We start from the raw sequence: 20,443 nt of genomic DNA on the forward strand, positions 1-20,443 counted from the left end.
CAGGTTTTTGGTTTTGGGATTTAAACAGCAAAATCACATCGCTTTTACAATAGATTACAGTTGGGTTTTTAAGGCCCATTATCATTGTTCTTGAGATCAAACAGGAGTTCCCCTATGAAATACGAAATAATGGACATACATTTCTATTTTCTGCAATCCAACAACAGCCTTTATGATCTTATTACTGTTTACAGTGTGTTTGCAGGTTTGTTGGGAAGATTTGGTAAGAAACTCGTGTTGCCAAATATGATGGACTCATTAAGAAAGGAAGATTTGAACAAAGAACATACAAAAACAAAAAGGCTGACAGATTTTCAAACTTCGTGCTGCAAAGACCCCAATAGCTGTTGGCTGAAATGTGAAAGAGGAATTCTAAACTGCTAAAAATCTAGAAGCCTCTTTTTTTCAAAACATCAGTTTAAGAAATGTGTGTAGTTTGGAACACTTTCCAAACTGTGTGTGACGGTAAACAAAAGGAGCTGTTGGAAGAACAGATGTCTTTCCATACCTTTTTTCTCTCCAGTCTCTCCTGCTCCTCCTTCTGAAAGTGTTTCTCCCTCTCCTGGCGCTGCTTCTCCGCCTCCTCCCGAACTTTGGCCTCGGCCTCTTCCTTCTAAAACACAAAGATGGAAAAAAAATCATTTAAACTGGGCAGGAAAAAATAAAAACTGTGGCCAGGATGGAATGCCTTATTATGCAACTTGGGTGTGGCTGTTCCCAGCTTTTATTGTTTGCAGCCTCAAAGGGAACATTTTCATTGTAGTCTTAAGTAAAGAAAAAAAACTATTTTCAGGACTCACATCCGGACAAAGACATTTCAATTTAAAACAACGGAATATTTTTGTTTGATAACAAACTGCAGTTCTCTGAAAGACCACACGGGGGCGATGAAAAGCGCGAGGTCAGAACACACAACAAATTAAGGATTGAAATGTGATGGTAATTTCCTCCCATTCAACTATAATTTCCTAATTTTCATTCCATATTAAAGCACAGTCTGAGCAGTTAAAGGAAGTGGTTTGATAACCTATTAAATAATACCACCACAAATGTTGTGTAGGAAAATAAAATATGATAAGAATCTGTTAACAAACAGGATGTGGTGGATAAAAAGTAGGTTCCTAATCAGCACCATAAGCTCATCTATTTTATCTACTAGAGTTCACATTTTCCTCAACATGGTAAAAGAAAGAAGTTATTCTCTGCGGGTTTTAGTTTTGTTCTCTACCTTAAGCTAAGGATGCCACAATTCCCTTTGTCCATGATTTTTTGATTCAGTTCAAGATATGATTTGTGTAGTACAAAACAACAACAAAAAACTAAAGAATAAAAACAAGCTTTTTAGAATTTCCAAATAAGCAAGTGACAATGAAGAAAAGCTTTTCAGTTGGCTTATTCTAAGACTTGTGTAATGTAATAAAACAATAAATAATACATTCTTATGGAATGTAGCCCAACATGTGTTAAAAACCGGCAGCGTAAACATATACAAACGTAGGGATGCAACGGATCCCTTTCCACACCATTCCATTCAATGGTGTAGCATGCGGTTGGGTTTTAAACTGAGAATCACACGATAAAAGTTCAAAAGGTCTTAAATTAAGGGGCACTTTAACAGCTGCTGCTATGTGTCTATGAAGACTCTCATTCATCCAGGTTGATTCCATCATAGTTTAAAGGTTGGGGGGAGTCACTGGCTCCCCAACCCCTAGCTGAGGACAAAGGACTCCTAACGACCCGAAACCATGTAGGCTAAGTTGACAATACCATCCAGTTTCAGCTCTGACTCCTCCCCCATGAGCGCATATATACCAGCTCTTCGACCAGCTAATTCAAAATTGACAAAGCCTCTTGGATAAGAGGTGAAACGTCTTCAAATTTAAAAATCAAGTCCAGATGACAGCCCATAAACCTACTACTGTGAAGCTGCTGCTATGACTAAACTACGTCTCTGGTGTCATGGTTACTCATCATAACAGATTTCAAAGCATGGCCAAAAAAAAAACACAGCAAAACCTCAGCAGGGCAGCTTTCAAAGTGCTGCATAAATCAGTATAAGCTCCAAACCTTTAGCATTTAGAAACTTCAGACCTTTGCTGACACTCATTTTCACTCATGAGGTGGTTTAGCATAACCCCTAGTCCAAAGATTGCCTGCATACTTGTTTCTGGAGGCGTAGGTTCTCCTCCTGTTCAGCTCTGGCTCTCTCCTGCGCCTCCTTTTCGTCCTGCAGTCGCTTCTCTTCATCCCTCTTTCGCTGCTCCTCAGCCATGGCCCGGGCCTCCTCTTCCCTTTGCTGCCTCTCCTTGGCCTCCCGTGCAATGCGCTCCTCTTTCAGGACTCTAAAAAGGATGAGCAGATAATTAAGAAAACGCATGAGTTACGATAAAAAGATCATGTAAGTATTCAAGGTGTGAATATGTAACTTGATAACTTGAATGGAACATCAATGAATATTTTCTATAAATTGTGTATTTTTGTTTTTTCTACCCCAGTGTAGCTTTAGCTGTTTATGCTCCATATTTAAATAAAGTGTATTCAATGGGAGCAAATATGAATATGTTTCATTTATCAAAAATGATAGAATTTATTTGCAAATAGGAAGCATCCATAGGGCATATTTTAAAATTAGGCTATAGAATAGTTACCTTAACTATATTAAGATGACTTTTAACTTATTATATTATGTTAAAACATGCAGGGGGGAAAATAGTGTGTCTATGTTTTTAAATACACACAAAAAAGCTTAGGCCTCTGATCTTGTGTTTTGTGGCCCTTCGTAAAGCTGACCTCTCCTTTTCCTCCTGTTCGCGGCGCTCTTGCTCCTCCCTCTCCCTCTGCTCTCGGGCCTGGCGCCGCTTCTCTGCCAGGATCCGGCCCGCCTCCTCTGGATCGTTGGTGCCAGCCATGGGCTTGGCTGTGGGAGAAGGAGCAGGTGACACAGCTCGCACAGCGGGGAGAGGGTGGGCTGGCTCAGGCTGGGAAGGGCCGCTCTCGTTCATAACTGGCTTCGTTGCCTCCTGAGCTGTGGAGGCAGAAGGCGACACTACAAGAGTGGGAACCACAGGGGAACCTAAGACAAGGCAGAAAAAAAATCATATCAGAATGATATTAAAACAATGGTCACTTGTCATTAAACTGCAGAGGCGGCTGTAAGCAGCCATAACATCAGCCTGAGATCTCAGTAATTAAGTCATTAAAACTAATTAGTCAAGCCTCTCAGTCTTGAAGCTGAGCAGACACAGAGCATGGAGCTGTGAGTGGACCTCACAGTGGGCTTTTATTAGATTGCTAATTATGCCTTCAGGTATTACACTGTTTTGGAGACAGTACGGGAAAAGGAAAAGATTAAAGTTACAGAAAAAATGAGAAATCTGCAATAATTCACCTGTTTAAAAGTTAAAATAAAGTTCCCTAAAGTGCACCCATTAATCATTGTACTAATGAATTCTGAACATCTACTTTAAAGTTCAACCAAGTAAATTTTTTACAAGATGGGCATTACTCTAAAGATCTTTTAATGAGGTTTTTTGTGTTATTAAAGCTACAAAGAGTTCAAGTTGATTTAAAAAGGTAACTATTAATGCCCCTATGTTTATCCTGAAGGTGCGTGCTGATTTCTTCTGATTCCGTCTACTCCTCCTTACTCTTTCTCTCCTCTGGAGTGGAAGGCCTACGAGGTTCCTTTAAGCGGTCGATGGGCGCCGGAGACGAGGTCCGGTGGTCTATCCTGGCAGGCGTCCTGGCTCTTTTGGGGCGAGCCTTAGGAGTTGATGGGCTCTGGCGTGCGGAGGAAGGCTTGGATGAGGCAGCAGGGCTGGGGGAGGCGGTTCGGCCCTTGGGTGTGGCTGGGGATGCAGGCCGTCTTGCTAAAGGACTGGGACTAAAGGACATGAAGAGTTATTGTAATATATAGTCATCTTCATCATCGTCTTTAGCTCTCAGATGGTTGACAGAAAGTCTGCCGATGCAAAAGAAGCAAGAATCAAAAACCTATTTTGCTGCCTGCCATTTAGTGAATCCTAGAGCTTTAGTAACAAAGTAATTACTATTACTATCATTATAAAAATGATGGTAAACAAAGCTAACTTTAGCAAAAAGCACTTAAAAGCTTTAAAGCAGGGGTCTCCAACGTTTTTAGAGGACATCCGTTGATCCGACATCTGCTGAAGAGCTTTTATTTGACCCACTTCCTTATGCTTGTTTCCTTTTTACCTTCCAAAGAAAATGAACATCTTGGAACAAAGGTGTCTGTGTTTTGGTGCTCTGCAGTGAGTATTACCAATAAATAAAAAGATGAATATTTTTTTAACTTTTTTAAACCGTGCAGCAGGGATCCGTTTTTGGACTGATGATTTTTTTTTATGCATATTCAAAAAACTCAGAAGTAAGTCATAATTGAGATGCTAGTAATGTAGCAACTCATATTTTGGTTTTAAAAATACGCTAAAAGTAAAAAAAGACATAGTAAGATGTGACATATGTAAAGAGCAAAATGAGGGTGAAGTCTCACCTTGGGTCCGGTCTGTGTCTCATACTGGGCAAACTCTGTCTTTTGTTTAAAACCTTCTCTTTGGTGATGGCATTTTTTTCCTTCTCATTCTCCCGTTCTTTGTCCTTTTTCTCTTTTTTGTTTTTATCCATCTGTAAGAAGCAGAGGTAAAACAAAGTCAAAACCAGAGCATTTGGGGCAGCACTTAACTGATAAAACAGTAGAAACTGAGCGGTCGTCTTGTGCCATGAATTTCTTTTAAGGTGTTCGTGTTTCTGATCAATTCTAGTAGAGAATTAAGTTTGAATCCATTTCTACAGCATTGATGTTAAATATGTCGGACATACAGGTGTGGAGCTCCGTCTGTGTTGGCGCAGGGCGATGTCTGGCGTGCTGGAAGTCACCCTCCAGCGGTCAGAGCAGCGGTGGTGGGGCTGGTGTGACACTGTGAGGGGGCTGGCTGAGGCTGATCGAGGGCATAACATGGAGTCTGTAGAGTAAAAAGCCAACACAGAAAAAGTGTTTTACAGTAGAATACATTTCAATCAGAAAGGCTTCAAATATATATATATATTTTTTTTTACTTATGACTTACGTCCATCTCTTCCGGAGGTTAGGACACTGGCAGCACTGCGACTACGAGCCAGAAAAGACAGCGTTGGCGTCATCAACCGGTCCACAATACTGCTCTCCCATGGGCTCAGAGCAAGGCTGCGATCTGCACGTTGAAGAAAACAATGTTGTTTCTCCTTTATATAGTCATTTCATATATGCAACTAAGCATTCACCAAAAACCAGAAGTGGGTTCACTATCCGGAAAGCCACAGTTTGAGAAAAATTGGAGAAAAAAGAAAAAAAAATGAGAGAAGTTTGTGAAACCCTTACAAACCTTAAGAACAGAGAACAAATATTCACCAAGGAGAAAATGGGCAGCAAATGTTTCCACTGGAATGCTGGACAGCGCTCAACATTGAGAAAGCTAACTTTGATATAGACAAGAGCACATACCGTACTTACAAGACCGTTTTTTTATTCAGCACACAGTTAGTGTTCCACCTAAATTCTAACTTACTTCTCAAAATAACTCTTTTTTTGAGGGAACATCATAACCAGTTAAATTTTAACCCTTAAGAAGAGGATAATCTTGTCATAAAACACTCAGGAGTATTTCCAGTCTTTTGCATAATCAAGTCAATAAAACAGATCATCTTCCCATAGTGGATAATAAGAACAAACGGATAACGAAGAAACAACACCAGGAATGGAATGAATACGGCACAATGACCCAAGCAAAGAATAATCCAAAGGTACCTGGAGCAATCCCACACTACATACAGTACACGCATGCAGACATTGTAACACCCAAAATCAAACTCTGAGGAGCATAAAAAAAAAGAAATAAAAACTGCTGATTTTGAGAGATGGAAATGGATCGACAACCAATCAGTGGGAGGGACTTAAATAAGACAAGAGTGGACGGAACTGAGGAAGGGACGACGGTGAGCGGGCGCAGAGCGGTGGGCGGGGCTGAAGGATGGACACACTTAGACAGGAGCATTCTGGGGGTTCATTCCAGGTGTTTTCTTACTTCTGGTGGGGGAGTTCCAGAGTGTGGCGGAGGACTTGGAGAGTCTCTTGTTTATAACAGAGTCCACGTGTTTGGGAAGGTTGACCGTTGAAAGTGAGCATCTGCCTAAGAAGCCAAGAAAGCGCCACACAGATGTTCATATAGGTCACATGACTCTGAGCAAGAAGGGGAAACTTCTGCGGCATTATGAAATATTAAACAGCTGAATGGGTCTTTAGGAAACCTAACGCTTGTGTGCCTCTCTGAAATACACAAGCGTTGGATCTGCTTATATTAGACATCCAGTCGCTTCAAAAGTCTCGAAATGAATATTAGGAGAAGCTGGGAACAGAAAATACAGAAGTCCCTCGCTTGTCACAGAGGTTATGTTCTAAAATATAACCCAGGATCACAGATATTTCAAGGCTGTAAACCCCCTCAATACACACTTTATACACTTTTCTCAAGCAACCATGAAGATTTTTACACTTTTATCTTTTAAACTCTCAAAGTGCAAACTTAAATAAAGTTCAGTATTATAGAATACAAATAAACATTCGCTTGTGATCAGCAATTTATGTAAATTTGGTGCGATGAATGCATGGTGAACTGGCACGGAGGATATTGATTGACAAGGTCAACAACCAATCAGGCTGCAGAATACGATGTGCTGCTAACAATCTTTAAAAAAAGGATCCAAAATAGCAAGACTGCAGTAGAAGAACCGTTGTATAAAGCAGATTTTGCAAAGAGCGCAAAATCAATTTCCTCTCCTTTATTACACAAACAAAATAATTGCTCATCATGAAACATTATTAAGAATCCAAAAAAAGCGTAGAACAGCATTAAAGCATTCTACATATAATAAGCAAAGGTTAATAGATGAGCTAAAGGCTCCTCTGGACGCCACGGAGAATTCCCTAAAAAGAAATTCTGATTTCTCAACAATTCCACTGAAGTGGGTTTAAACTTGTTTACTTTCAGCAGACTGCTGACGGTAAGATCGATCTGAGCCCCTTTTTTTTTTTTTTTTTTTTCTACATTTGAACCTTACCATAATGATTAACAACCAGTAAACTTGTTGCTTTATGCTGCTTCATGGTCTTATCCCCCTTCCACTCCTATTATCACCCCCTACCCCCCCTCTTTCTAACGTCCCTCTCTCTTCTTCCCCTCTTTCCTTTTCCGTCCGGTCCAACACCAAAGATTTTCAGACATGATTGAAATTAATAAAGTTTGGCCTCAATTACAAAAGGAGTTTATCCAGACATACCTTTGGTTTGTCTGAAGATTAATAACCCCTCTTGTTAAAGTAAAATATGTCCAACACAAGAGGCCCTCAGCTCTCAGCTGTCTGCCCAGCTGTTGGACAGGACAAGTTAAAAAAAAAAAAAAAAAAGATCGATCTGAGTGTTGATAATTCCCCCGACATATGGCAGAGGTGATAACAGATGAAGATGGAGCTCAGGACTCTTCATTTTTAGAGCCTTGACTCAGAGTGAGATGCAACAGCATCTGCAAAACCATAAATACGACCATTATGCTTCTGTTAATCATATTGTCTGATGGGTTGTGTGGACGTTTATTCATTTAAACAAACATAAAAATGCTGGACCACAGCACTACATTCTCACTTGATGTGATCCATACTGGCTGCTCGTGACTAAACTGGTTTTTAAGCGTGTGCAAACAGTGGAGGAAACATTAAGCTGGTCCTGTAAAGACCCATTTGATTCAATTATACAGGGCAGCTGCCATGCAGACTGCCTGACTATGTGTTTGCCAGCATCATAAGCAGAATTCAACATTTAACCAGACAGATTTTAGAAAGCTCCTGGTAATAGAGATGCAATAAAAAATGCAACTTTTAAGCAAACATTTTAAACCAGTGCTTCTTTCAGCTCAGCGAGATATTTCATCTTTTGGTTGAAAACGTTATTTATTGTACTTTTATGTCAAGAAATGAAGAACTTTAAGTCAGCTTTGCATTTTTGGTTTGACAGTAAACCACTACATTGTACTTTTAGAGACTAACTTCATGATGTGATAGGATATCAAACTGGAAAAAAATGCTTTTTCCTCCAGCAAAAGACCTACAATGCAACTGGAGGCAGTGGAATGTTTTTCCTTTAGAACCTGAGCACTTACTTTCTTTCCGGTTTGATGTCTGGGTGAGTGTGCCGGCCCATGAGCACCTCTGTTGGCGGATCTCTGCCCACGTCTTCTTGGTTGACCTGTGGATGGCTGCCTCGTAGCGCTCCTTGGAAGGATGCATGAAAAGAGGAAGGGTTGAGTATTTCTAATGTCTGTGGATGAGCTTCAGTCGAACAGCTTGAAGTCGAGCTTCACGTCAGGCTTACGGGCACCCGAGTAAAACCCTAAATCCAACCCCCCCCATCTCAAGCTGACCCAGTTCTTCCACCATTCCAATGAAGGAGGGCTTTGACCTTTCATGTTTAGAATAACTAGCAGCATTCCACCTGCAGCTAAAAAGGTGATGACGCGTCACATGTTAAATACATGACTGGGGAAATGCAGACCCCATCCAAACATACTTTATTCTTCTCCAGTTTCTGCTTCTGTCTCTCTTCCAAAGCCACTCGTCGTTTTTCCGCTTTGATCCGCTGCTCTTCCAGCTTCCTGCGACGTTCCTCGAGCTGCTGCTCCCTCAGCTGCCGTGCCTTCTCCTCCTTCTCCAGCCACTGATTCTTTTTGGCAGCTAAGATCAGACAGAGAACATGGTTAATAGAGTCTGACCTGACTTTAACCGGCAGGGCTGCTCCTCCAGGTGTTTTGATTTGTGTGACATTAAGCCCAAATACAAAACACTAAGAAAATTTAGTGTTGAAAAATGTATGTACCGGTAATTACTTTTTCAGTAATTACATAGATATCACTAAGTCAGACTTTGGTGTGAAATCAGTTGCATCTAGTTTCAATAATGCCACATTTTGATATTGAGTTCATTTCTCTGTGGTTTCAATGAGGAGGCAGAAGATTTTTTTCCGGTTGCCAGTGTGCAAAACTCACTTTTCACTAAAAGCTAAAACCACCATGAAGAATCAGAGACTGTTCAAACTGATGCCTCCAGGGCAGCTGGCTGTAGGCCACAGATTACTGTGATGGATGAGTGCAGTAATGCTGGTATCTATTGGGGTTGAAGTTTATTGGGAGGCATACAGTTTGGTTTTCACCTAAATGTGGAACAAAACCTCCAGTTTTAACACCATCCTTTCATGGTCTTTTGCAGCGTAAAACCAACTGCTTAGCAGACCATGACTTAGTGGCAGCAGCATAAAGGAGCTACAGCAATCATGTGCAGCTTTGAAAAGGATGAAACTTCAAGAAATTCAGTAAAAACTCTTTTTAAATGCATTAGGACAGTAGTAGGAATGGCCTAGGTAAACTGCCAACAAATACTGCAATGGGGTGAGCAAATACACACAGCTACACGCTCCTCACCCTGGGAAAGTTGAAATCCCAATTTATTTTCACAAGCTGTTTCCATTCTTCCCGTACAGTTCAGGCTTGGAAAAGTGTGTGGCATTTGCACACTGAGCATCTGACCCTGAATCGCTCAGCAGCTGCATGTGGAGGCGGTTTTTCAAAAAGACAGCTGCTGATTCACAAAAGTAATGAGCTGGAAATTGGCTCAAGTCTTTGTGGAAACATATACATATTTAGATGTGTGTGTATGTGTTTTGGAAAAGTTGTAACTTTCTGTGTTATGTGTAAATCAAAACACCCAGAACAATACAAACCAATAAGAAATAAAATAAAAAATAATTAAAAAAAACATAAAAATATTAAAAGGCTCCATTACACTGAACTCCATATTATTCCACAATCAACATTTCACAGTAATAATTGGATATTTAATCATTTTGTCCATCCATTTTCTATTTTAGGAGCAGTTTCTCTTTAAGTTTGGAAGTAAATTGTTTAATATCTGGGCATTGGTTGCATTTTTTCCTGAGGCGATGCCACAGTTGAATTCTGCACACTGACACATACATACTTTTTCTAATTGTTCTAACTGCTGGTTGTTTAAAAACACAGTGTGCCCTCGGAGAATAATCTCCTTCCCCTTGTGTGAATGGTTTCTGAATATTATGAGGTAAAACCTTCTTACTCGCTTTATAGAGGAGATTTACTGTATACAAATCAAAAAAATGTAGTAATTTGGAGGAAAAAAATAATATGTTGGTACGATCACAACATTATGAAAAGTTCTTATAGCACGTCTTTGCAGATTGAAGAGGAACTGTGGTTTTATAGTTTATAGTTGAATAATTATTATTTAAAATGCATTCCTTGTCTCTCTGTGTGCTGACATGTCACACACCGACTGGAGTTCATGAACAACCCACTCCCACCTTTGTTTGATCTATTATAAAAGCGTGCCTGGTGGCCTTTTTATTCAGATTAAGCCATTTTTTAAGCCAAAATGTAAAAAAAAAAAACGGAATCGTTTAACATAGTTTGTTCCGAGCAGAAGTAGTTCATTAGAAATTTAAATCTGAGTTGTGGGCAGGACCGGTGGCACAGAGCAACCCCCTCCCTTCCCCTATCTGTTGCTGAGAGCTCTCCATTTGCATGATCTCCTGCTAACGAAGACGTGGATCTCCACGGATCCATGGATCTAGTCGTCTATGAGGGGAGATGTCATCAGAATGGAGTGGAACAGGGCCCTTGTGGCTTGCCCAGAATATTTTCTACGCAGCAAATACAATCTTTTTCTGGTATTTTTTTTGTCTGCTCTTGATTCATAATGATTTGAAGAAAAAAAACTCAGATATGCTATTTTAATCTTAATTTTCTTAATATATCCATCATCCATCATCAGAAAAAAGGCCACAATAATGTGTTAAAAACACCATTTTCATCGGAGTGGGTGTTTAATAAATAACCTTTTTACCCTTTTAATTTCTTTTCTTTTCTTTTACAACTAGGACAATAAGTTGAAAATGTTTCTGTGATTGTGACACAGCTAAAAAAAACTGCTTTATAAAAAGAAAAAACGTCTGGAAGTATCTTTGTTGCTGGAAATTCCAGTGTTTGTCCAGTAAGACCCAGATCTCTTCTTAAGCGGATAGCGTAAACACAGGCTTTGATTGGAGGTCTTCTTTCATCCCAGTCTGTGTATTAGATAAGACCCGTGCCATCTGGCATGCCCCGGTGATCGCCCAATTACTCTGATCCTCACTGTCAACTGTGTCAAACACATCTCCCAGCATTGGGGTACTCGCTTGGATTAGGCAACAATGCAAAAGGCATTAGTGCAAATACTACAAAGAACAAAAATTATACACCCTGTCTGTCTATTATTAACAATTTCAAGATAATTCCAAGTCTGCTCATCTCATCTCTGAGAAAACAAAACATTTATTTCCCTTTAGCAACCATTTTCCTATCATTTTATATCAAAGTTATGTCTGTCAGCAAGTGTCTCAAAGAGCTTTTTAATTTCTCCAGAAGGTGGTAATTAGGAGTTTTGTGGTGTGTGGTTCAAACACGGCATCTCAAAAACAACAAAACCACGTAGCTCTGTGGTTTCTGAAGTAAGACCAGGAAGATGAACAAAGTTCAACTTTAGGACAGAGGAACCATCAACAACTGAAATCGACAGCATGACCATTAAAGCAAAAGATTACATGACATCTCTGTGGCTACATGATTGGTTTGCTGTTACAGAAAGAGAACAGAAAATTGGACAAAATTAACGAAGCTAAAGGGAATTTTTCATGAAAGACAGGAAACACCATGAGGATTAGAATGAATGGAACAGCTTTAGGGCTGGGCATCATCACCAAAACTCTGTTAAGTAAGTTCAGCTTTTTACTAGACAACTAATCTGATTAATTAATAGCCTGACATGAGTTTACACGTGGCATGTATTACAGGTTGTGCAATCCCTGCTACGATTTAAAGGAAAACTGTAAAATTTCATGAAGTTCTTGGTGTTGACCCAGCTCTAGTTCATGCTACTGATCTGTGATGAATAACCACCACCACATAAACACAGGTGAGTGGCTTACCTTGCAACTTGGTGAGCTCTTCTGCAGAGGAAAAACAAAGTAGGACAAAGACAGAGGCAGCTGTCAATCATGCAAAGAAGTGCAAACAAGCATGGAGCTGGGCGATCATGTGCTCGCTGTGAGTTCTGTGATGCAACAGAAACTGAACAAAACAAAAGTAGAGGCTGTGCGGTTCAGACTGCATCAATATTAGTTGGGGGGTGTGGGGGGTGATTTCCACGAATCAGTAGTTTTTTCATGGAAAACAGGCATTAATTGTTTTCTTGTATCAGAAGTGAGTTAGAACGGTACAGAGGTCCCTCGTTATTTCGCGATTCACCTTTCGTAGATTTTTTTAATGCAATTCAGCATGCCTGTTTGGTTTTTAACTGTGCATTTGTGTTATACAGCTTGATTGGCAGTAGACCATTGTCAATCAATGTCCTCCAAGCCGTGTCTCCTGTACAGAATGGGTTCAACTTGGCAAATCTACATAAATCTTTAATCACTAGTAGCTCTTAGGTTTTTGTTTATAATGGTAGTCTTATTACTCTATGCAGGTTTGTATTTTTAGAAATAAAAAAAGAGAAAAATGCGTGAAAATGTTCATATCTTCCTTACAAAGTACATAAAAAATATCTGTAAGAATTGTAATAAATATAGTTGACTCCTTTGCAGATATTGTGGGTTATTTTTCAGAACATACCTCCCAGAATAAATGAGAGACCACTGTATCCATTTAAACTGTGCCCCCATTCATTTACATGCACTAAAGCAGTGATTAAACAGTCCAAGAAAATTTTAAGAAGGTTGGGTTTGTTGATCCATGCAGAAAGCATTACTTGTACCACAGTAGCTTGGTTTTTGCCTACTTGTTGTTTGTTCATAAATGTTTTATCTTCCTAATAAACAGAAACATTCCTATGCCATTTACAACTTAAACTCAACACAATAGAGAGGAAATAAAAAGAATCTGGAATCGCTTCCACCCCTGCACTAGGGGGAGCTCTTTTCAAACATACAGTAGCCGTCATCCCACTAACTAACTCCTTGAGCTTACCGAGATACTTGGCTTTCTCTTCTCGTCGTTCTTTTGCAAGCTTCTGCCTCTCTTCTGACCTTGGGGTGTCTGAAAGGAAAACAAGGGAAAATTAATGACGGGAATGATGCCAGTAAATGCTTTTGCCATGATCAGATCAGTAACCAGAAAGACAACAGTTAGAATGTCAACCTTTTCTGCAAGAGGGAATGCTTTTAGAGGTTTGCAAGTGTTGTCAGAAAGGTCTTTATTAAAAGATGGTCAATTCCGCTTCAGTTTCTTTCCTTCCTTCAAATTACTTCTACGATTTAAAGGAAGTTCATAATAGTTCAGTCCGCTGATTCAGTGTTTCAAAAATAGATGCTCTACTTGCAACATGAATTAGACCTGACCTAAAGCATCGGTGATGCATTCTCCGTCTGGCAGACAAAAATAGGTAATTTCTACTCCTGCACGACCTCCGAAAACAAGCGCCACTCACAAACAACCGTGTTATTGCCCACATTAACGGTAAGTGCAGTAAATACAGGTTCTGCAGGCCAGCTAATCTCTTTTAAAAGCCGCAGCGTGATGCTGAAAGGCTTCATAATCTGTGCAGCTTGGATAAGTATGACTTCATTTCATTTGTAATGTCTAATAGACACTTTCACAGGTCTTTTCTCTGAAACATCTCCTATGTGTGCTTTCTAGGGACATTCCCGCAAAATATATAAAAGAAAGAACTCCAGGAGCTACAAAAGTCCCTGAACCATCAAGCCATGTCAGGAATTTAAACAACTTCTAAACGTTTAAAGTTGTTTCTTCTTTGAAGAGAAAAAACAAAAAACTTCTGCTACTTTAATTATTCCCAGCTTCAACTTTTAATCCCTCCCAGTAGAAATATTTAGCAACTTTGAAGTGCTCAGCAGACTACGAGAAAATGACTGTGTAATGAGAATAAACAAGCGTTCTAAGTCTATTTTAACTTGATCAAAATACATAAAATCTTCATTATTCACAAATTCATCAGGAATTTTGTTTTTAGAATTACGTTTTTGTAGAACGTATTTTTCAGAAAGTAGCCCCTCTTCAAAATAAAAGCTCGACCCACTTAATAATGAATACTTGATGGAATAGTAAGCCGTGCTGTTTTCGGTAAACTCACTAATAAGAGAATAAATCAGGACAAAGGTGCTTAAAAACATAGCACATTACACTTAGTGGGCATACAAAAACTATATAGAATCATTTGAGTTATTATTACAGTATTTTTCTAAAAAGAGGTACACATTAGAACATCTGGATCTAAAAACATACGAAAAAAAGAAACATTTCAGGTACTAAAGGGCTTCATTTCTGTCAGTTTGTTAAAAGGTCTTTACTTGTTTTTTTAAGGCAAACATATTTGTTATACGTACATTGGCAAGAATTTTGCTGTCAATACCAGCAACAAATATGGAGCTGCTTTCGGGTTAAGGAGTGATTGACAGGTACTAAGCACATAGCATCAAAGGCTATTTACACATATGTAGATATTTTCTTTACTAGCTTTAGTCAGCCTGACTTGTATTCACCTATGATCTTGAGCTCCGCCATCTCTCAAAAAGCTGCAGCTACTAAATTAGATTTGCTGCGAGTCTGAAAGCATGCGGTCACTCTGACTCTGCGTCTGCCTCCACAGAGGCGACCTCACTTGAGCGAAGGGCAGGGGGAATCGGACACTTTCAAGAGCGTTGCCTCAAGTCACCACATTCTGCTTCCATTAAAAGTTCATACGTTAAAAATCTGAACTCGCTCCAAGAACAACAGACAGTTAAAATACTTTGACTAACCTCTTTTGGATTGAGGAAGCGGCGACGCCGGTGAGGCAGGTGATCGAGAGATGACGTCAGACTTCATGGGGGGCGTCCGCCTTGGATCGGTTTCCTTCTTTGTTGGAGAGTTCATTTTCTGGCCGTCGGCTGTCTTCAGGGGGCTGCTTTCCCCCTCTGGGTCAGGTCTTAAAGATTTACTCTCCAGGACTGAGCAGGCTGCTTAAAAAGAACATTTAAAAAAAGAAAAGAAAACTAAGTTAAGATGACAAAAAGAAAAACAAGTAACAGAACTCAACTAGTTTTTCTTCATTCCGTTCATGACCGATTCTATGCAGATGATAAGTGTGGGTGACGTAAACAACCACAGCTTGGGTGCAGTCGATGTCAGAGACACTTCAGGTTAATATTATAGAACTTGTTCAAAAACATAACGGAATTAAGCACCTGGAAGGAAGGAATTCACTGGATTGTTCTTCAAAGCGATCCACATAATGAGATATAATACTGTATTGCACATGTGCACAAAACCTCTTTTATTAGTCTTTAACCTTCCAACTTTTAAGTATTTAGTGTGTGGCACTGGCCTAAAAAGAAACCCAACCAAAACAAACAGCACTTGCTTTTTTATTTTATGATAATGACATTGTGGTGAAATGTTCTGCTTAGTAAAACAGCAGGAGAAAGAAATTCGCCCACCCAAGTTCCTTAAATGGTTTGGGTGTATCAGTCGTCTGGAGACTTCAAAATCCAGCGTTTGTGTATGGGGATAATTGTAACTCTTACTCGAAGGTTTTTTATTTTTTATTTTTTTTTTTGCAAAACAAAGACCCCGAGGGGTGGGACTCTTGTCTACTCAGCATTGTATGCCTACACTCCCCGTGGAACCATGTCCGGGCACATTTTCTTTCTGCATAGTCTCGGAAGGTAAACACTGGGGCAACACGCTCTAAATTATTCAGACCTTGGCCTAAACATAACAGGCGGTGGGGGGCTGTCACAGTGGGACAGTACACCAAAGATTTACAGTGCAAATTCTGTGCTGCTCAACAGTTGGCAAAGAAAAGAGCAACAGAGCCAATACTGTGCAACTGATGTTAAACTTTTATAATGGCAATAATAAAAAAATGAATTCTGTGAGCAGTTGGTTGGACAAATAAAAGAGGTCATCTTCCACTCATGCAAGTGCAGGTGCTCGTAATATTCTGTTATGCATTGTGCCTGATAGAAAAAATTGTCTGAGCTCAGCAAGACACGTGGAAAAGCGAGGTTATCGGTCTGGGTAATGGAAGATGCGGCTGATGACTGAGTTGGAGAGAGTCTGAACAGCATTTAGAGGCTATGACCGATTTCAGCGGGGAGACAAGACGTGTTTCCATTGTCAAAGCTCGCCACTATTAAAAAAGCATTCCCCCGGCAGGGATGTGCTGTGACAGAGAGGGGCCATTGTTATGGCCTCTGCATGGCAACGGGACGGCGGCCAAAACTCTGCAATGACAGCGAGAAGAGAGGAAGCGGGGGGGGGGGATGGTAGTGAGATAAACTGAGAGAAGAAGATGAACACTGGAAGTGTTTTAGTAAAACTTGAAGGAAGGGCAGAGAGCAGGAGCCCATCAATAAAATAGCATTCTAGAGGAAAGTGTTAGGTCTTAAAAGAAGGAAAACATTTCAAATGTAGTAATATAGTTGGAAATTGTAATGACGATATAAATTGGCATGCATATAAACACTGCGATTAAGATAAATGTTAGTATTAAAAGCAATATGTAGCCTTTTTGTGCAACACTGGCAAGCCAAAAATGAGAAATTCTTTTCAAAAATACTTGTAGAAAGAAATGACACAGACAGATGTGACACCACCGTGACTTCTTAAGTGGTGAATCATAAACTCCTCGTTCAAAAGTATGTCTCTCTGTACCAATTCCTCGCAGTCTCCTAAGGGCAAAGAGGATGTGTAAGGTACCAACGGTGACAGGAAAAGGTGGAGCTGCCACAGAAGTGTTTTCAGTTGCCGTTTTTTTCCCCCCGCTGCCAGCATACACCTGGGAACTGTCGACACTGAAAAGTGACTGGCAAGACATTGACTTAAACCTGTACTCGCTCAATAATGAAGAGATTGAAAAGGTAGCATGCTCTCTGGTATGTGGGTGGTACTGACAGTGAATACCAACGAAACCTGAAACGGTCTGGAGCAAAACGGAGAGGAATGACACTGCAAAGCTACAGGAACAAGGGCTGATTGATGCAGCGCTCTGCAAGACGGAAGTTAGATTATGTTTAAACTGGAGAATGACTGCCTGAAAGAAGACTGGGGATATCTTTTACATCTATTGCTGTTTGGTGTTGCCATAAAAGAATTTCTCCTGTAAGACTGATAAATTACTTTAAAGACCCACTCTGATTAAAATTGTATTTTTAAGATATTCTTGTGGCATTTTTCTGACAATGGAGGAAATATATATAAAGAAAATTAAGCAAAAATGGCATTTCTAAGGTAGTTATTTCTTTAAATTGTTGTGAATAGGGAGCAAACAAAAAGATGCTCCTTACTCTGCTCCATTCTGATGCATCCACTTATAGACGACTAAATCCATTTGTTTTCCTCATCCCAGCTGACACCTAGATAAAAACTGTTTGGCTGATTTGCTCCAATATTGCTCGGCATTCTTGTTCCACCAGCAATATTAGGTTGGGGGTTTAAGGGGCTAAAAGCTAGCAGGAGAGTGTGTAAACAGAGAGCTCTCAGCAGCAACAGCGAGGGGACGGAGGACAGGATTGAAAATAGATCAAAAGAAAATTGGAGTGGGTCCTTAAGAAGTTTAAAGAAAATGGTGTTAAAATGGCATTCTCAATATTTAACTCTGCCCCCCCCCCCCCCCCCCCCGCCCCCCAAAAAAACTAAACTCCGAAGCAACCTATTTAATGTAATTTATGCATCCCTTTAATTAAGGGTGAAATTGTTTCAAAAGTGAACTTTTAAAGCAACACTTTAGAGAAGTATTTTCCCTAATATTTGTCCAAATGTACAAAATTTGGATAAAAAGTTCAGTCTGTCATCTAACTGTAATTACATCAAAGTTCTGCTTGTTGTGCAACACCAACTGATTTAAGCTAAGCCTTTTTTTGTATATTGACACGAACTAATGTCACAAATTTCTGTGGGAAATACACTCAAGAAAAGATTATGCTGTCCATCAACAGTGGGACTTTTCACTGAGGACTGTAGGTAATAATATAGTGATTGCCGTTTTGACATTTTAGGAACAGTGTCCATGCAACTCCACCTTTTAACACAGTCTTCAAAAATGTTCTCTCAGGTGTGAGGTTTCGGTCAAGCTTAGGTCATTTCTGCCCTTACTTAAGACTGTATTTTCTGCTTGTACAATACAACTACAAAATATAGGAGATTTTATCCCGGAACATTGATCAAAAATCCTTAATCTGGCTGTAGAGAAATACAATTATTTCTAACACTTTCTAACACAACAAAGCAGTGTTTTTCAACCTTTTTTGAGCCACGGCACACTTTAACCTTAACAAAAATCCCGCGGCACACCAGCATCCAAAAATGTAAAAAAAGGAGAAACTCATAGTCTGTAATGTAATGATCATCAGCCCCTCAGCAATCTCACGTGCATTTTTGTGATAATTGTGGCAGAAAAAGCAGGAAGTTGCAGATGATTTTTCTAAATGATGTAATAAAAGTTAAGTTAGAAGATTTAGAAACTGTTTGATGCGTGTTTGTTGTGGTTTCAAGACGTTTAACAAGGAAATCTCATTGTGCGCTGAGATGCTGTCACCTTAACCCAATGCATCATGGGAGATGTAGTGAACCAGCCACTGAACGCAGACAGACTAGGGTCTCTGAGCTTCATTGTTTTGTTCACTTTTTTCACGGTCTGATACCGGATTCTGTGGAAAGCTACACCACTAAAGACGAGCTTTAGCTGCTATTTTTGTTGAAACTGAGCAACTTTATGAGCAGAATCAGAACAAGGAAGTGAAGACTTTAACCACTTATGCTTGGTCAGACTGATGACGTGTGATTAAGCCTCCAAGAATGATTGGTGGGGCTGGACTTTCCGAAAACAGCTGACGGTACGGCTAAATTGCGATAACGTCATTCTTATCAAAAAGTCTTTAATAGAATCAAATAAACACAAAGAAAAAAGTTTTTTATGATCTTTCATATTCCTAACTATTAAGAGTTTTATCAGGGCCTGTTTGGATGAACAAAGAGCTGATTTCCTGGAGATGGTAAATGTTTCTAGATCAGTTAATGAGGGCAATTTTCCTCTGCACACCTGACCATCTCCCACGGCACACCGGTTGAAAAACACTGATCTAAAGGTGCCATGCTCTGGATTTATTGTTTTGTTTTGCTCCCTTCCGTGGTGACGGCAGACAGACTCCGCAAACTGAGACAGAGCAGCTTCTGAAATCTGTGGTATGTTGTGCATTATCAGTGTTTGAACATCACGCAATCACACAGCCAGTTCTGCCTTCGAGACTTCAAGGGGCGTACATTTTACCTCACTCAGCCACTAGAGAAATAGCAAAATAAGGTGAAAAGTGAGCCGAGAAGGTTATGGAACCCCTACAGATGTAGATGGGAATGTGCTCGCATGAGCACAGTGTGGGAGCGGAATGGCAGGTTGAAGAACAGCAGGTAATTACCACGACTCAGTGCAACTTATCATTTGAGACCATGACGAGAAGGACAAAACACCCACTATGGGCAGTGCAGCCCTAAAGAGGAGTCCTCTTATCTGTTTACTGCTTTGATGTTTGTCTGATGCTGTGGCTAAAGTGGCTAAGTTGAAACTCTGACAAACTGGACGCGATTTAGTACATTTATTTAAGCAAAAATCCAATTTCACAGCATATTACTTGGTTTGAGCTGATTTATAAATATCTACAAAGCCAGATTTTTTTGTGGGGCTGTGCCATTTAATAGACTTTGATAACAACCTCAAAAACTGCAGACCACAAGAGCCTTGCAGTTTAATTATTTCAGAATGAAAGGGGAAGAAAATGTGTGTGCAGACAATAGCCATCCTATAATTAAGCTGAGGCAAGAGGGTAAGTCCTTGGTTCACCATGCGGCAATGCACTATGAGCTATTCAACACAAGAATACCACCCAAAAGATGGGTAAAGGCAGCTTTTAGCCCAGGGGTCGGGAACTTTTTTGGCCGAGAGAGCCATGAACACCACATTTTTTAAATGTAATTTCATGAGAGCCATACAATATTGTAGCGTCCCCTTCCCACACTGAGGCACGGAGACTTGTAAGCCGTAACCAACGCCGTACAACTTGTTCAGCAACTCAACTCAATGATTAGACGTACTCTGCGCTTTGATTTTAACACGCAAAAAATTGTACATCGCACAGGTGTGATCATCCTCTTCCCACACTCATGGTGCTAAAATGAAGTAAACACAACAGGAAAAAATAACTAAGGGTGAAACGGCATAACTGCCAGATGAAAGGACCCGTAGGCAAAAAGAAACACCCGTGCTCAACCCTTTTGACCAA

The 20,443-nt window shown here is 40.0% G+C and overlaps 1 protein-coding gene across 7 annotated transcripts in view; it reads right to left on the bottom strand.

Annotated features, from left to right (window-relative positions):
• The window catches only part of LOC101173250 (MAP7 domain-containing protein 1), a 39,592-nt gene that overhangs the window by 6,772 nt on the left and 12,377 nt on the right, over positions 1 to 20,443 (bottom strand). The window contains exons 2-14 of one of the 7 annotated variants that reach the window (XM_011485651.3): positions 14,927 to 15,124; positions 13,137 to 13,205; positions 12,098 to 12,118; positions 8,615 to 8,778; positions 8,208 to 8,319; positions 6,081 to 6,185; positions 5,088 to 5,210; positions 4,840 to 4,982; positions 4,514 to 4,644; positions 3,648 to 3,883; positions 2,791 to 3,073; positions 2,162 to 2,342; positions 509 to 613 (exon numbers count right to left, since the gene is read on the bottom strand). In XM_011485651.3, coding sequence (XP_011483953.1) covers positions 509 to 613; positions 2,162 to 2,342; positions 2,791 to 3,073; positions 3,648 to 3,883; positions 4,514 to 4,644; positions 4,840 to 4,982; positions 5,088 to 5,210; positions 6,081 to 6,185; positions 8,208 to 8,319; positions 8,615 to 8,778; positions 12,098 to 12,118; positions 13,137 to 13,205; positions 14,927 to 15,124 — 1,871 coding nt within the window. Of the gene's footprint in view, positions 1 to 508; positions 614 to 2,161; positions 2,343 to 2,790; positions 3,074 to 3,647; positions 3,884 to 4,513; positions 4,645 to 4,839; positions 4,983 to 5,087; positions 5,211 to 6,080; positions 6,186 to 8,207; positions 8,320 to 8,614; positions 8,779 to 12,097; positions 12,119 to 13,136; positions 13,206 to 14,926; positions 15,128 to 20,443 lie in introns of all 7 variants that reach the window. The other 6 variants (XM_011485650.3, XM_023964008.1, XM_011485653.3 and 3 more) reach the window with 6 other exon arrangements.

The sequence above is a fragment of the Oryzias latipes genome, chromosome 16 (assembly GCF_002234675.1).
Source record: "Oryzias latipes chromosome 16, ASM223467v1".
NCBI lineage: Eukaryota > Metazoa > Chordata > Actinopteri > Beloniformes > Adrianichthyidae > Oryzias > Oryzias latipes.